The sequence below is a fragment of the Ictalurus punctatus genome, chromosome 11 (assembly GCF_001660625.3).
Source record: "Ictalurus punctatus breed USDA103 chromosome 11, Coco_2.0, whole genome shotgun sequence".
NCBI lineage: Eukaryota > Metazoa > Chordata > Actinopteri > Siluriformes > Ictaluridae > Ictalurus > Ictalurus punctatus.
The window spans coordinates 1,042,368-1,055,682 of NC_030426.2; the positions used below are offsets into that span (position 1 = coordinate 1,042,368).

Here is a 13,315-nt window from a genome sequence, read left to right on the forward strand (position 1 = left end):
TTTTCCCACATCCCCTAAGTCATGCATACCAAACCGTAAGTCAGAGAGACATGAAATTTGGTCAACAGATCCCAAGTCGAGCTAGTGAGATGACCTAATCGGTCTAATGGTGGCACTAAAGCATTGTTATAATTTTTGCTGTATCTTCACAAACTTCAAAATACTCAGTGAACTTCAATAATTATCAAAAACATGTTGAGACTTTTAAACAGCACAAGATTCGGAGGATATCTGCAAAATTTGGGTCGTGGTCACATAAAGGGCGTGGAGGTACAGTCAGGTAACTTTTTCTCAGGAACCATAAGTGTGATTGCACTAACATTTGGTATACAGCACAGACTTTCTGCTAAAAAATGTTGGTGCCAGCCAACATGTGTGTGTGGTTCAATGAGTTGAATAATGCGAGCAAATCAGAGTACATGTTACAGGAGAAGCATTTGAGAAAAAAAATATTTGCACAGTCACAGAGATCTTATCTAAGTGTGCAATTGCGGACGCACTTTGTTTAACATATGTCTGCTTTGTGTTTAGATTTTTACCGGACAGAAACTGTTTCTGATTTTATCGGACATTTTTAATTGTTAATGGACAAAAAACAGTATTTACCGGCTAACGGAAACTGTGATCGTTGTGCAAACCTGTAACAGATTTTTGCCAATTTCCCCCCTAGTTGGTCTTGGTCAATTCCCACCCTTTGCCTTGAGGACATTTGGCACTATTTACGTCCATACTTATGCAACAATTATAGTGCATCTGTGAATTTGCAGCTCACTGAGTCGAAAATGCTGCTTGTAGCTTTAATTATTATTATTCTACTTCTCCTGCTCTTGAAGTCTATGGCAGCAAATTGAACCGTACATAGGAAAGTTATGGAATTTAGCACACAGATAGGGGACAGTCTGAGATGTTACCATAGCAATTTTAGAGTCACTATCTCAAATCCTTTAGTGCCACCAAAAGCCCAAAATTGCACTTGTGTTTATACTAATAACTTTTAAACTGTAAGGGCTAGAAACAAAAATCTTTTCCCCTCTGATTCCTTGGCTCGTGCTGAGTCGAGATGTCATTTTCTGTCATGAAAGTTTTCCACCATTTTGAATTTTCTTTAAAAAACTTCCTTTTTTTGAACTCCTCATAGACCGCTTTTCCGATTTTCATGAAAATCATCTTCAGACCATGGCGACCAAAAGATACGGAATTCAATTTGATTCGTCAAACTCTTCTTGAATAACGTGCTAACAAATTCGATGATGAGCATGCTGAAATGGACGTGATTTAGCATATTCAGACCAAATTTAGTATATGTCATAGCAATCATGACCTGAGAGTACTTGCACAGTTTCAGAACATCACCACTTAGTGATCACGACATATGAAAAAAGCATATGTTTGCTTACAACTTCTGAATGGTTTGTTCCTGAAATTCTTCTATGTCGGCCATATTTGCTTTTTTGTTTTGAAAATCAGTATGAATCATTGGCACTATGCCCTGAAGGTACTTAAAAAGTTTAAGGACCACCTTGTGGCCTGTTTAGTACAAGCTTCTGAGGAGGTCTGCAAAGTTTGGGGCATGGTCATCAATAGGGGTGGAATTAAGTTTAAGTAGCTGTTTCTCTGGAACAATTAGTCCCATGTAATGCATCTTTGTACTAATTGCTAACTGGATTTTTAATGATATTTAGTTAGTTCAAATGCCAAATTCAAATCTCAGCATGGCCATTCTGCCACTATTGTGCTGCTGTGCAAGGCACTTAACCTTCAACTGCTCAGATGTATCCTGTCTCATTTCTAAGTTTCACTGGATAAAAGCATCAGCCAAATGAGATAAATGTCAGTTTAGAAAGAACTGGCTGTTGGAAGAGGTAATTGTTGATCTTCCTGTTGTTTTGTTTTATGCACAGTGACAAGGTTGTGTACCAGCTCAACATTTTGTCTACTACACATTTTGTTTAAACAGTAGGGGCATATCCCACACGTAAATAGGCCCTTGGAATGTGTATGCATCTAGCCATTTGCTAACCGTAATCATACATTTGTGCTACCATTTGCTGTGGGAGTTAGACAGCTGCCCTGGTCAATCTTTTTTTTTTTTTTTTTTTAATATTTCTAATTCTAAACAAATGGGCTTGCTCATTTAATAGCTTGGATATTGTTACAGTGGCTGCTGGACACTTCAATTGTGTCAGAAAATTTCTTATTTTGGCTTTATTCTCAGGTGTTAAACTAATGTTGCATGCAAACAAAAAAATCTCACTTACCAAAGTTAAGTATTGTTGCCAAGGAATATAAAATTTTCTTCTTTGGACAAAAACTATTTTTGTGTTATTGTCTTGATGTCTGTCTAACTGTATGTCTCACTTTTTGCAGCTATGTGGGGGATGTAGAGATAAATGTGGAGGTGAAGAGGTATTTCTGTAAAGCTGGAGTGAAAGGGATACAGGTGAGCTTTAACTCATACTTTGCTATGTGCCTAGTTTTGAAACATCACACCATGTATCAAACTGTAATTACCATAATTACTATTGCTATATTGTAATTCTTGAATAAACTATAATTACTGTACCAAGAGTAGAGTAATTACATGAAGGTGAAGGAATATTCTTTAACACTGTCTTTTTCAGCTGAGTGGTATGATGAGAGTGATTTTGGAGCCTTTGATCGGCAATGTGCCCATTGTAGGAGCGCTTACTATGTTCTTCATCCGTAGGCCTGTAAGTTCCTGTACACTTACATCTCCTCTGCAGTCATCTATACCTTTCATCTTTTCATTGTAATCATTTTCCATAAGTCTGTACTTGATTTAGTTTAGTCTTTTATTATATCAGTGCTGCACTTTCACACTATTATGTACCTACCTTGATCTTTTTAATATAGATTATTCTGTTCTGGAAGTGCCAAGTCTCCCTCTTTTCTTCCTCATCAGACTTTCTCCTTTTTCTCCTCTTTATCAGAAGCTGGACATCAACTGGACTGGTCTAACCAACCTATTGGACATTCCAGGACTCAAGTGAGTCAAGTAAAAATAACTGTTTTAAAAAGGGACAATTTGATGATATTATTTTAACTGGTTAAAAGCTTGTTGATTTAAAAAATATTAAGTTGTACGTCCATTGTGATGTTTTTAGTTGTTCTTAAATTACTGTTCTTCATTTTTATTAAAATAATATTTTCCTAAAAAATCATACAGGCATTATTATGAAATAGCGCTTGAGGAACCCCAGTCTGACTCGCATCAGCACTGCTTCCAGTAGCATGCAGTGCAGTTTTCTGATCTTTCTGGAATGTAACACACTCAAAAACTTAAGTGAATTTGCTAACAATTTGCTATTATTCATTTTTTTAGCATAAAATTGTTAGCATAACATACCGTGTATATACACCGATCAGTCATAACATTAAAACCACCTGCCTAATATTGTGCAGGTCCCCCTTGTGTGCCAAAAGAGGTCTGTCCCATCAAGGTATGGAACTCCACAAGACCTCTGAAGGTGTGCTGTGGTATCTGGCACCAGTATGTTAGTAGCAGATCCTTTAAGTCCTGTAAATTGCGAGGTAGGGCCTCCATGGATCAGATTTGTTTGTCCAGCACATCCCACAGATGCTCATTCAGATTGAGATTTGGAGAATTTGAAGGCCAAGTCAACATCTTGAACTCTTTGTCATGTTCCTCAAAGAAATTTTGTGGCAAGTTGCATTATCTTGCTGAAAGACACATTGCCTTTAGGGAATACTGTTGCCATGAAGGGGTGTACTTGGTCTGCAATACTGTTTATGTAGGTGGTACATATTAAAGTAACATCCACATGAATGCCAGGAGCCAAGGCATCCCAGCAGAACATTGCCCAGAGCATCCCACTTCCTCCGCCAGCTTGCGTTCTTCCCATAGGGCATCCTGGTGCAATCGTGTCCCCAGGTAAACAATACACACTCACCTGGCCATCCACATGATGTAAAAGAAAACGTGGTTTATCAGACCAGACCACCTTCTTCCACTGCTCCATAGTCCAGTTCTGATGCTCATATACCCATTGTAGGTGCTTTTGGTGTTAGACAGGGGTCAGCATGGGCACTCTGATCGGTCTGTAGCTATGCAGCCCCATACACAGCAAGCTGCAATGCACTGTGTGTTATGGCACCTTTCTATCATAGCCAGCATTTTTCAGCAATTTGTGCTACAGTAGCTCTTCTGTGAGATGGGAGGCAAAGTTCGTGGTCGTGAAACAGGCAGGGATCAGGTGATCAGGCAAACAAACAAAACAAGGCAAGGCAGAAATCGGGGTCGAGAGCAGACATAATGGTCACTTGTCAAAAACATGATGAAAAGGCTTGGAGAAGTCAAGTCTACTGAAAGTTTACTTCGCGCCATCTGAATGTTCCCAAAGTTCCTTTTATGCTGTGAGTAGGTGTGTGTGTGATTAGGTGCAGGTGTGTGAGGTTAGAACTCCGGGGAAGGCGAGCATGTGCGTGTGTAGGAAGTGTAGTCCTCAGCGGCCATGTTTGTAGTTTGCGGTGCCTCCTGGGAAACTGAGTCACGGTTTGGCTGTGATATGACTTAGATGAGCAAGCACCCAGAACAAACCAATCATTTACTGTCCTGACTTGAATCACAAAATGCATTGCTTGTAATGTTGACTGTCCATAACTACCATTATTCATGGGACTCCGCAAGTGCGTTTGGTCCTATGGAAACAAGGAAAGTCTGTATATATCCATTGAACAGTCAACAATGTATTGAACCAACATTTCGTTGCTTCTCTCACAAATACGGATGGGCACACGCTCTCAGAGTGCTCAGGAATGCAAATTATTCTCACATTTTGCCCTAATTTTTTCATTGTCCTTCGTCAGTGCTGCACAACTGGTTTCAAGGGCAGTAACATAGCCATCCACATCAGTGAGGGATTCTTCAACTTCCTTCAGCTTTTGCTCCTGCGCTTGCAGCGATGTTCTCACAGCCGAAATAGAGGATTTCACCTTGTATATAATCTCCACTCTGAGTGCAGCAACCTCCAATCTGATACCACCGAGGAGCTCGTGGATATCATCCCCCTGGCCCAGTGCAGTCATGTCTGCTGCTTGCATAGTTTGTTTGGCAATGTCCTTTTTCATATTGGCTTTCTAATGGACTTAATTAAAAGCTAATTAACCTTGTGCTAAGATGCCAGGTGTGTCGCACACGCAAACAAATAGAAATAATAGGTAAAACCAGAAGCACTACTCAGAGCAGAAACTTCTCACTCCTCCAACTGGAAGTCCCTCTCTGTAGGATTTTCTTGACTTTGCAACCCTTGCTATAATAAAGTAGTCAGTTGTAGTAAGAGGGGGAGTCATGCACCAAATATATTTTTAGTTGTTAGAACATCTCAAAGAAAAGAAAAGAAAAATAAAACAAACATTGACAGAGAACATAAACATAAATCAATCAACATTTATTTCTATAGCACATGTAAAAACAACACAAGTTGAACAAAGTGCTTTACACTCCCAAAAGTACAAAACATCAAAACACCCACAATAAAACACAAAACTCATCACTATTCAATCTCTATGCATATAAAGACAATTATATGCAACAGAGTGGACATGCGTTTTCAACATGGATTTAAAACATTCAGTCGAGTCACAGGATCTAATATGTAGGGGGAGGCTATTCGAGATATATAAATATATATTGACCTTCTTCAATTTCCCAGTGGTCATAGCATTGTTGAAGATCACTAATTCCTGAAAGCATAAGACATAAGCATAAGACTACATTTAAATGATTTCACCAAAATTTCATGAAGATGGAAGACACCTAGAAGGTAACAATGAGACATAGTGTGTCATGGTCCTCAATTAGAATATAGTCCAAAGTCCAAGGCAAGCATAGTGAAACATCATTGAGACATATAATCAACCCCATGAACATAAAGAGTCGAACAGAAGTGGATTATGTATATGTATATATATATATATATATATATATATATATATATATATATATATATATATATATATATATATATATACACACACACACACACACACACAGTGGGGGAAATAAGTATTGGACGTGTTAGCATTTTGTTCAGTAAATACAGCGGCAAGAAAAAGTATGTGAACCCTTTGGAATTTCATGGTTTTCTGCATACATTTGTCATAAAATGTGATCTGATCTTCATCTAAGTCAAGGGTATTGACAAATATAATGTGCCTAAAATAATAACACAAAATAAATTCTGATCCCTCATGTCTTTATTGAACACACTCATTCAACATTCAAAATGGCAGTGGAAAAAGTAAGTGAACCCTTAGAATTAATAACTGGTTGAACCTCCCTCTCTTCAAGTCATTCCATAGCATCTCTATTGGGTTGAGGTCTGGGCTCTGACTTGGCCACTCCAAAAGGCTGATTTTGTTTTTCTGAAGCCATTCTGTTGTGGACTTGCTCCAGTGTTTTGGGTCGTTGTCCTGTTGCATCACCCAACTTCTACACAGTTTCAGCTGACGTCCAGACATTCTCACATTATCCTGAAGTTTGTCTGATATACTTGGGAATTCATCTTCCCTCAATGATTGCAAGCTGGCCAGGCACTGATGCAGCAAAGCAGGCCCAAATCATGATGTTTCCTACACCATACTTTATGGTTGGGATGGTGTTTTCATGATGATATGCCGTGCCCTTTCTACACCAGATGTAGTGCTGTGTGGTTTTTCCAAATAGTTCAATTTTAGTTTCGTCAGTCCACAACACATTTTGCCCATACTGTTGCGGATTGTCAATGTGCTCTTTTGCAAACTTAAGGCATGCAGCAATGTTCTTTTTAGTAAGCAGTGGTTTCCTTCATTGTGTCCTGCCGTAGCCTGCTTGTTCAATGTTTTACGTATTGTAGACTCATGAACAGAGATGTTAGCTAGTTCCATTGATGCCTTCAAATCTTTGGTGGTCATTCGGGGTTGTTTCTTTACCTCACTGATGAGTCTTCGTTGTGCTCTTGGTGTCATTTTGACTGGGCGCCCACTTCTTGGTAGAGTAGCAACAGTCCCAAAGTGTCTCCATTTGTAGAATGTTTTCCTAACTGTAGACTGGTGAATTTCTAAAGTCTTTGAAATCACTTTGTAACCCTTGCCAGCTTTATGTAAATCAACAATTCTTGATCGTAGATCCTCTGAAAGCTCTTTTTGGTGAGGCATGGCTCACATAAGCGTGTGGTTCTTGTGCAGAGCAAACTCCAAAAGTTTGAGGGGGTTTTATCGGTCAAAGTAGCTGTAGTCCACACCTCCAAACTCATTTTCTTAACGAGACTGCAGGTGTGCTAAAACCTGACTCCAATTAGCTTTTTTGAGGCCATTAACTCAAGGGTTCACATACTTTTTCCACAAGCACTATGAGGTTTTTTTTGGTTGTTCTCAATAAAGACATGAAAGATCAGAATTTTTTTTGTGTCATTATTTTAGGCACATTATGTTTGTCAATACCTTTGACTTAGATGAAGATCAGATCATATTTTATAACAAATTTATGCAGAAAACCAGGAAATTCCAAAAGGTTCACATACTTTTTCTTGCCACTGTATATTTCCAATGAGGCTATTCACATGAAATTTTCACCAGACTTCAGTATTAACTCAAGAAATCTGGAACAATAAAGAATTCACAACATTAAAGTCCATAAATAAAGTTATGTGTAATAAAGTGGTATGACATGGGAAAAAAATATTGATAACCTTAATTGGTTTGTAAGACGATGTGCCAAGCTTGGGACTGTTAATTAACCTAATAAGGTTGAGTTGTTGTGATTAACGCTAGCAATCACAACTAATGTTACTGACTGTAGGGACTACTTCTTTAACATTACTAACATTACCATTTTCCTGACGATTACAAAACAAGTTGAGCTCCTCACATTAAAGTGTCAACTTAAAGTTAAAATTTGCCCCTGTTGGTTCCATTTTCTTTATTCTAATATATTAGCAAGGCTAATACTGTCATAACCACAAGATAATTAAATTTAATTTGCTTTTGGATTTGTTTTGGAACATGAGACTAATTCACTAATTCAATGACAAAATTGTGTGAGTAAATGCAAGATGGGTGGCAACATATGTGATCATTTACTTAACTTTTGTGGTTGGTCAGATCAGTGTAACACTGTTCTGCATATTGAAGTTTAAAGGGGTCATATCATGATTTTTAAACATTTTTAAATGTTAATTATGTTGTTTATTGCGTGTAATAAAATAGGTTAACATGCCTTAATGTTCAAAAACACGTTATTTGTCAAATAATGCCTAAAATGCTCGGATTTCTCTTGGAAGTCCCTCCTTCTGAAAAACCCAGTGTTCTGATTGGCCAGGTGACCTGTTGCATTATGATTGGCCAAAATTCTTGCATGTGTCAGAATTGTAACACCCCTTGACTTAGCTTTAATCTCCAAAGTTTATAAAGAAATTCTCCGCTCCTAAGCAACATGTCATCGGTTTTACCGTATCAGTTTGATCCCGAGTCAGATTCAGAAAATGAAGATAATCAAGCGGAACCAACTTTGCAAACATGACTTGAGCAGAACATTTCACACTGGTTTTTATTTTGTAACTCTCTTACCTTTCAGTTACGATGTAAATTCTGTGGGAATAACTGTGCTATGTACACAGTTTCTGGGTGTACATAGGTGCAATATATATTTGGAAAGCTCAGATTCTTGTGATGCAATTGGTATAAACTTTTTCAAGATAGAATCACAACAGCAGCTACAATCAACATCTCTGTCAGACCACCAACATAAAAACAAAAAAAATATTAAAAAACTGAGGCAATTTAGCAAACTTTAGCTAGCACGTTAGCAGAGGTCTACAACTGAGCCACAACACAAAACTCCGCATTTGGACAGTCAATAGCAGATAAAATAATCAAACACACTTACGGGTTCTGATTCAGAAGCACAAGACTGTCTGAGCAAAGTGGGAATCACCCGACTTTTCAGGAGAAGCCTTTGTGTGTAACCTGCCTTGTACTCGCCCAGGTTCAGGAAGCTGTCCTTCATTAAATGTGCTGCACACAAGCATAGGTACGGATGGTACTTTTCAGGAAAATAAATAAATAAATAAACAGTAACCACTGATTCTTACTTTGGTCCCTTTTGGAAGGCTAAACAAAGAGGTTTTTCTTTCGCACCGAAACACACAGCATCTCCACAACATGGTAAATGGTCTGCACTTATATAGCATTTATATCCAAAGCGCTTTATATTGTGTCTCATTCACCCATTCACACACACACACTCACACACCAATGGTAGCACAGTTGCCATGCAAGGTGCCAGTTTGCCATCAGGAAAAACTCAGGGGTCAGTGGCTTCAGTGAAGTGCCCAAGGACACTTCAGCATGTGGAGTCATGTTAGCCGGGAATCGAACCGCCAACCTTACAATTAGTGGACAACCCACTCTACCACCTGAGCCATAGCCACCCAGTGCCTGCATTCACTGAAGCCTCAACTGAATTCATAAAGCCTCGCCTTCTTTCTTCATGGCTGCCTTTGAGGGTAATTATGCTGCTAGCACACTCCGTAACATAGAGAAATTACGGAAGTAAATCTGGACTTCAAACGATGCGTTTTGGGCAGGTCTGGAGCAGTGTTCTCTGTTAGATAGCATAATTCCCTTTGGGGGAAAATATGAGTTTTGGGACATTGCAGAGTTTATACATGCACAGATACATTACACTCCCAAACAGAAGGAAAACACAAAAAAAATCATAGTATGACCCCTTTAGCAGGCCACTGGGGGTGGGGGAGCAGTTGGGGGAGGCATGTCCCCGAACCCCCCTAGGGGATTTGAATCTTTGTCACCTTTTTCACCCCTGATGAGTTTGCATCCCTGCAGATAAAACAGTAATCACTCTTTATTCTTTATTGCTTTCATTCTCTCTCAGCTTGAAGTCAAACACTATGATAATGGATGCCATTGCCTCCTTTCTGGTGCTGCCTAACCGCCTCACCATCCCATTAGTGGAGAATCTACCAGTGGCACAGCTTCGCTCCCCTTTGCCCAGGGTAACATGCACACACAATAGCATATACACACATACAGTATATTTACCATTCATTCATAAATAGCTGCTCTTATACAAAATAATCTGTAAATACACCAACTGTTCAATTCAATTCAAGCTGTTATCCAATCATCCAATCATGTGGCAACTAGGTAATTATCATTTTTACTAGTTTTATGATGATCACTTTGTATAACCGCCGTGAGCAGAATAGCATTTCAGTATGTACAACACCTTGAGGTGGATGGGCTAAAACAGCAGAAGGCCGCATAAGACCACATTTTTCCATGCCAACTGAAGGTCTTAAATTATATACACATTCTCTTTCCCTGTTTCTCTTCCCCTTTTCAGGGTGTGGTCCGTATTCACCTGTTGGAAGCTGATAGATTGGCTGCTAAGGATAACTATGTGAAGGGTGTGATGTCAAGCATGTCTGACCCTTATGCATTGATAAGAGTGGGGCCACAGACCTTCAGATCCCAACACAAAGATAACACAGACAGCCCAAAATGGGGTGAGGTATATGAGGTAAGACACACACACACACACACTCAGCCATTACTCGTCCAGTTTTATAACAAAGTAATATGCAAGATGTAAGCTACATGTTACTGAAACGTACAGTAACATGTTTTTGCTAAAACTAAAACAGCCTTTAAACCACCTTTGAAAAAAATACAAAATCATATATCAAGACATTTTCTCTGAGAGTGGTCCTCTGTGAACCATACTGAGTTTCACCTTGACTGTGTTGTGTGTCTTTCAGGTAATTGTTCATGAAGTCCCTGGTCAGGAGTTGGAGGTAGAAGTGTATGATAAAGATCCAGACCAGGATGACTTCCTGGGAAGGTATCATCATTTTTCTTTGTTGTACATTCATTTATTTTTGTCTTTAATATGTTGCCATGCTTCTTTTACAGAGGATTTCAAATTTGTCCTCAAGGATATTTAGTTGTCTTTTTTTAACTTATATAACTCAGATTCTGTTGATATTTTTTCATATTTTTTATATTGTTTCATAACTTACAGCTGGAGTAACCAATTAACTTTGATTTAATTGGTAATTAAAATTTTGAATTACTGTGGTGCTTGAAAGTTTGTGAACCCTTTATTTTTATATATATATATATCTGCATAAGTATGACCTAAAACATCATCCGATTTTTACATAAGTCCTAAAAGTAGACAAATAGAACCCAATTAAATTAATTAGACAAAAATATTATACTTGGTCTTTTATTTATTGAGGAAAATGATCCAATATTACATATCTATGTGGCAAGAGTATGTGAACTTCTAGAATTAGCAGTTAATTGGAAGATGAAATTAGAGTCAGGTGTTTTCAATCAATGGGATGGGAATCATGTGTGAATGAGCACCCTGTTTTATTTTAAAGAACAGGGATCTATCAAAATCTGGTCTTCAAACACATGTTTGTGGAAGTGTATCATGGCATGAACAAAGGGGATTTCTGAGGACCTCAGAAAAAGAGTTGTTGATGCTCATCAAGCTGTAAAATGTTACAAAACTATATCTAAATAGTTTGGACACCAATTCATGGTCAAACAGATTGTGTACAAATGGACGAAATTCAAGACCATTGTTACCCTCCCCAGGAGTGGTCAACCAACAAAGATCACTCCAAGAGCAAGACATGTATTTGTCTCTGAGGTCACAAAGGACTAAAGCCTCTCTCACATTGGCTAATGTTAATGTTCATGAGTCCATGGCAGAGTTGCAAGGAGAAAGCCACTCCTCTCCAAAAAGAACATTGCTGTCCGTCTACAGTTTGCTATAGATCATAAAAAAATGTTTTTTGGACGGTGAGACCAAATAAAATTTTTGGTTTAAATGGGAAGCATTATGTTTGGAGAAAGGAAAACACTACATTCCAGTATAAGAACCTTATCCTGTCTATGAAAAATGCTGATGGTAGTATCATGGTTTGGATCTATTTTGCTGCATTTCAACCAGGATGACTTGCCATCAATGAATTCTAAACGAAAATGTCAGGACCTCCGTGAACTGTCCGTGAACTGAATTTCAAGACAAAGTAGATCATGAAGCATCAGTGAACCCAAGCACACAAGTCGTTCTACCAAAGAATGGTTAAAGAAGAATAAAGTTTTTTTTTTTTGGAATGGCTAAAACAAAGTCCTGACCTCAGTGTTGTAGAAGGACATGAAACAAGCGTAGAATGTGTGGAAACCCACCAACATCCCAGAGTTGAAGCTGTTCTGTACTGAGGAATGGGCTAAAATTCCTCCAAGCCGATGTGGTGGACTGATCAACAATGGGGTCACAACAGATACTGAAAGCAAAGGTTCATATACTTTTGCACTCACAGATATGTAATATTGAATCATTTTCCTCAATAAATAAATGAATAAGTGTAGTATTTTTATCTCATTTGTTTAATTGGGTTCTCTTTATCTACTCTTAGGACTGTGAAAATCTAATGATGTTTTAGGTCATATTTATGTGGAAATATAGAAAACTCTAACTTTCAAGCACCTCTTTATGGTGGCTTTGTTGTACAGCAAAGCATCTACAAATAATCTGATTAAGGCACTACAAAGCGTATGCACTCATGCCTGTGCTGTGTCACACAGCAAGGTAACACACTCTGAGAAAATCCTTATCTGTCCTGTTCTGTGTATATGTGAGCTCACAGATGCCCATGATAGGCTTGTGTTGCTCTGATTGACAGGGGAGAGACAGTAATGCCAGCCCCCCAACTTGAGAGCACGGTCAAATTTGCTGTCTTGACACCTTGCCTGGATAGCTGTGGCACTGTTGGGATTCGAATTCTTGATCTCCTGATGATAGGGCAAATACTTTTTCTATTGTGCCACTTGGGGGCCCAAAACAGTTTCCAGCTGTCTAGATTGTGTCCCAGTGACTGTTCTATCTGGGACAACAGGTTAGATTTATTAGATGCCATGTGCAGAGGGCCCTTCAGTATCAACAACAGGCAGAAACACTGACTGTACAGTAGGTTGAATGCCCTGCAGTGTCAGTGACAGTGCTGCAAGTGGGGAATCATGCACCAGTAATCCTGGCCTAAATGGTACCTCTGCAAGTATGTAGCTCACACAGACAGAATGTGTGAATCTGACAACTCAGCATTGCTTGGTGGTTGATATGAAATATCACTTTGTTTTCAGTCCTGAGATCATCTTTTCTTGTGATTGACTGTTAGTTCCAGAGTTTCCAGGTGATGAAGTCTGCCTGGTTTGTCTGTTTGGACTGTTCACACAGTCAATCATCCAGATAAGGGGG

The 13,315-nt window shown here is 38.7% G+C and overlaps 1 protein-coding gene across 1 annotated transcript in view; it reads left to right on the forward strand.

The window, feature by feature from the left end:
* Positions 1-13,315, forward strand: part of esyt1b (extended synaptotagmin-like protein 1b) — a 112,188-nt gene that overhangs the window by 11,932 nt on the left and 86,941 nt on the right. Inside the window, exons 5-10 of the mRNA XM_017479506.3 lie at positions 2,368-2,440; positions 2,622-2,711; positions 2,952-3,007; positions 9,914-10,034; positions 10,385-10,561; positions 10,800-10,882. Coding sequence (XP_017334995.1) covers positions 2,368-2,440; positions 2,622-2,711; positions 2,952-3,007; positions 9,914-10,034; positions 10,385-10,561; positions 10,800-10,882 — 600 coding nt within the window. The remainder of the gene's footprint in view (positions 1-2,367; positions 2,441-2,621; positions 2,712-2,951; positions 3,008-9,913; positions 10,035-10,384; positions 10,562-10,799; positions 10,883-13,315) is intronic.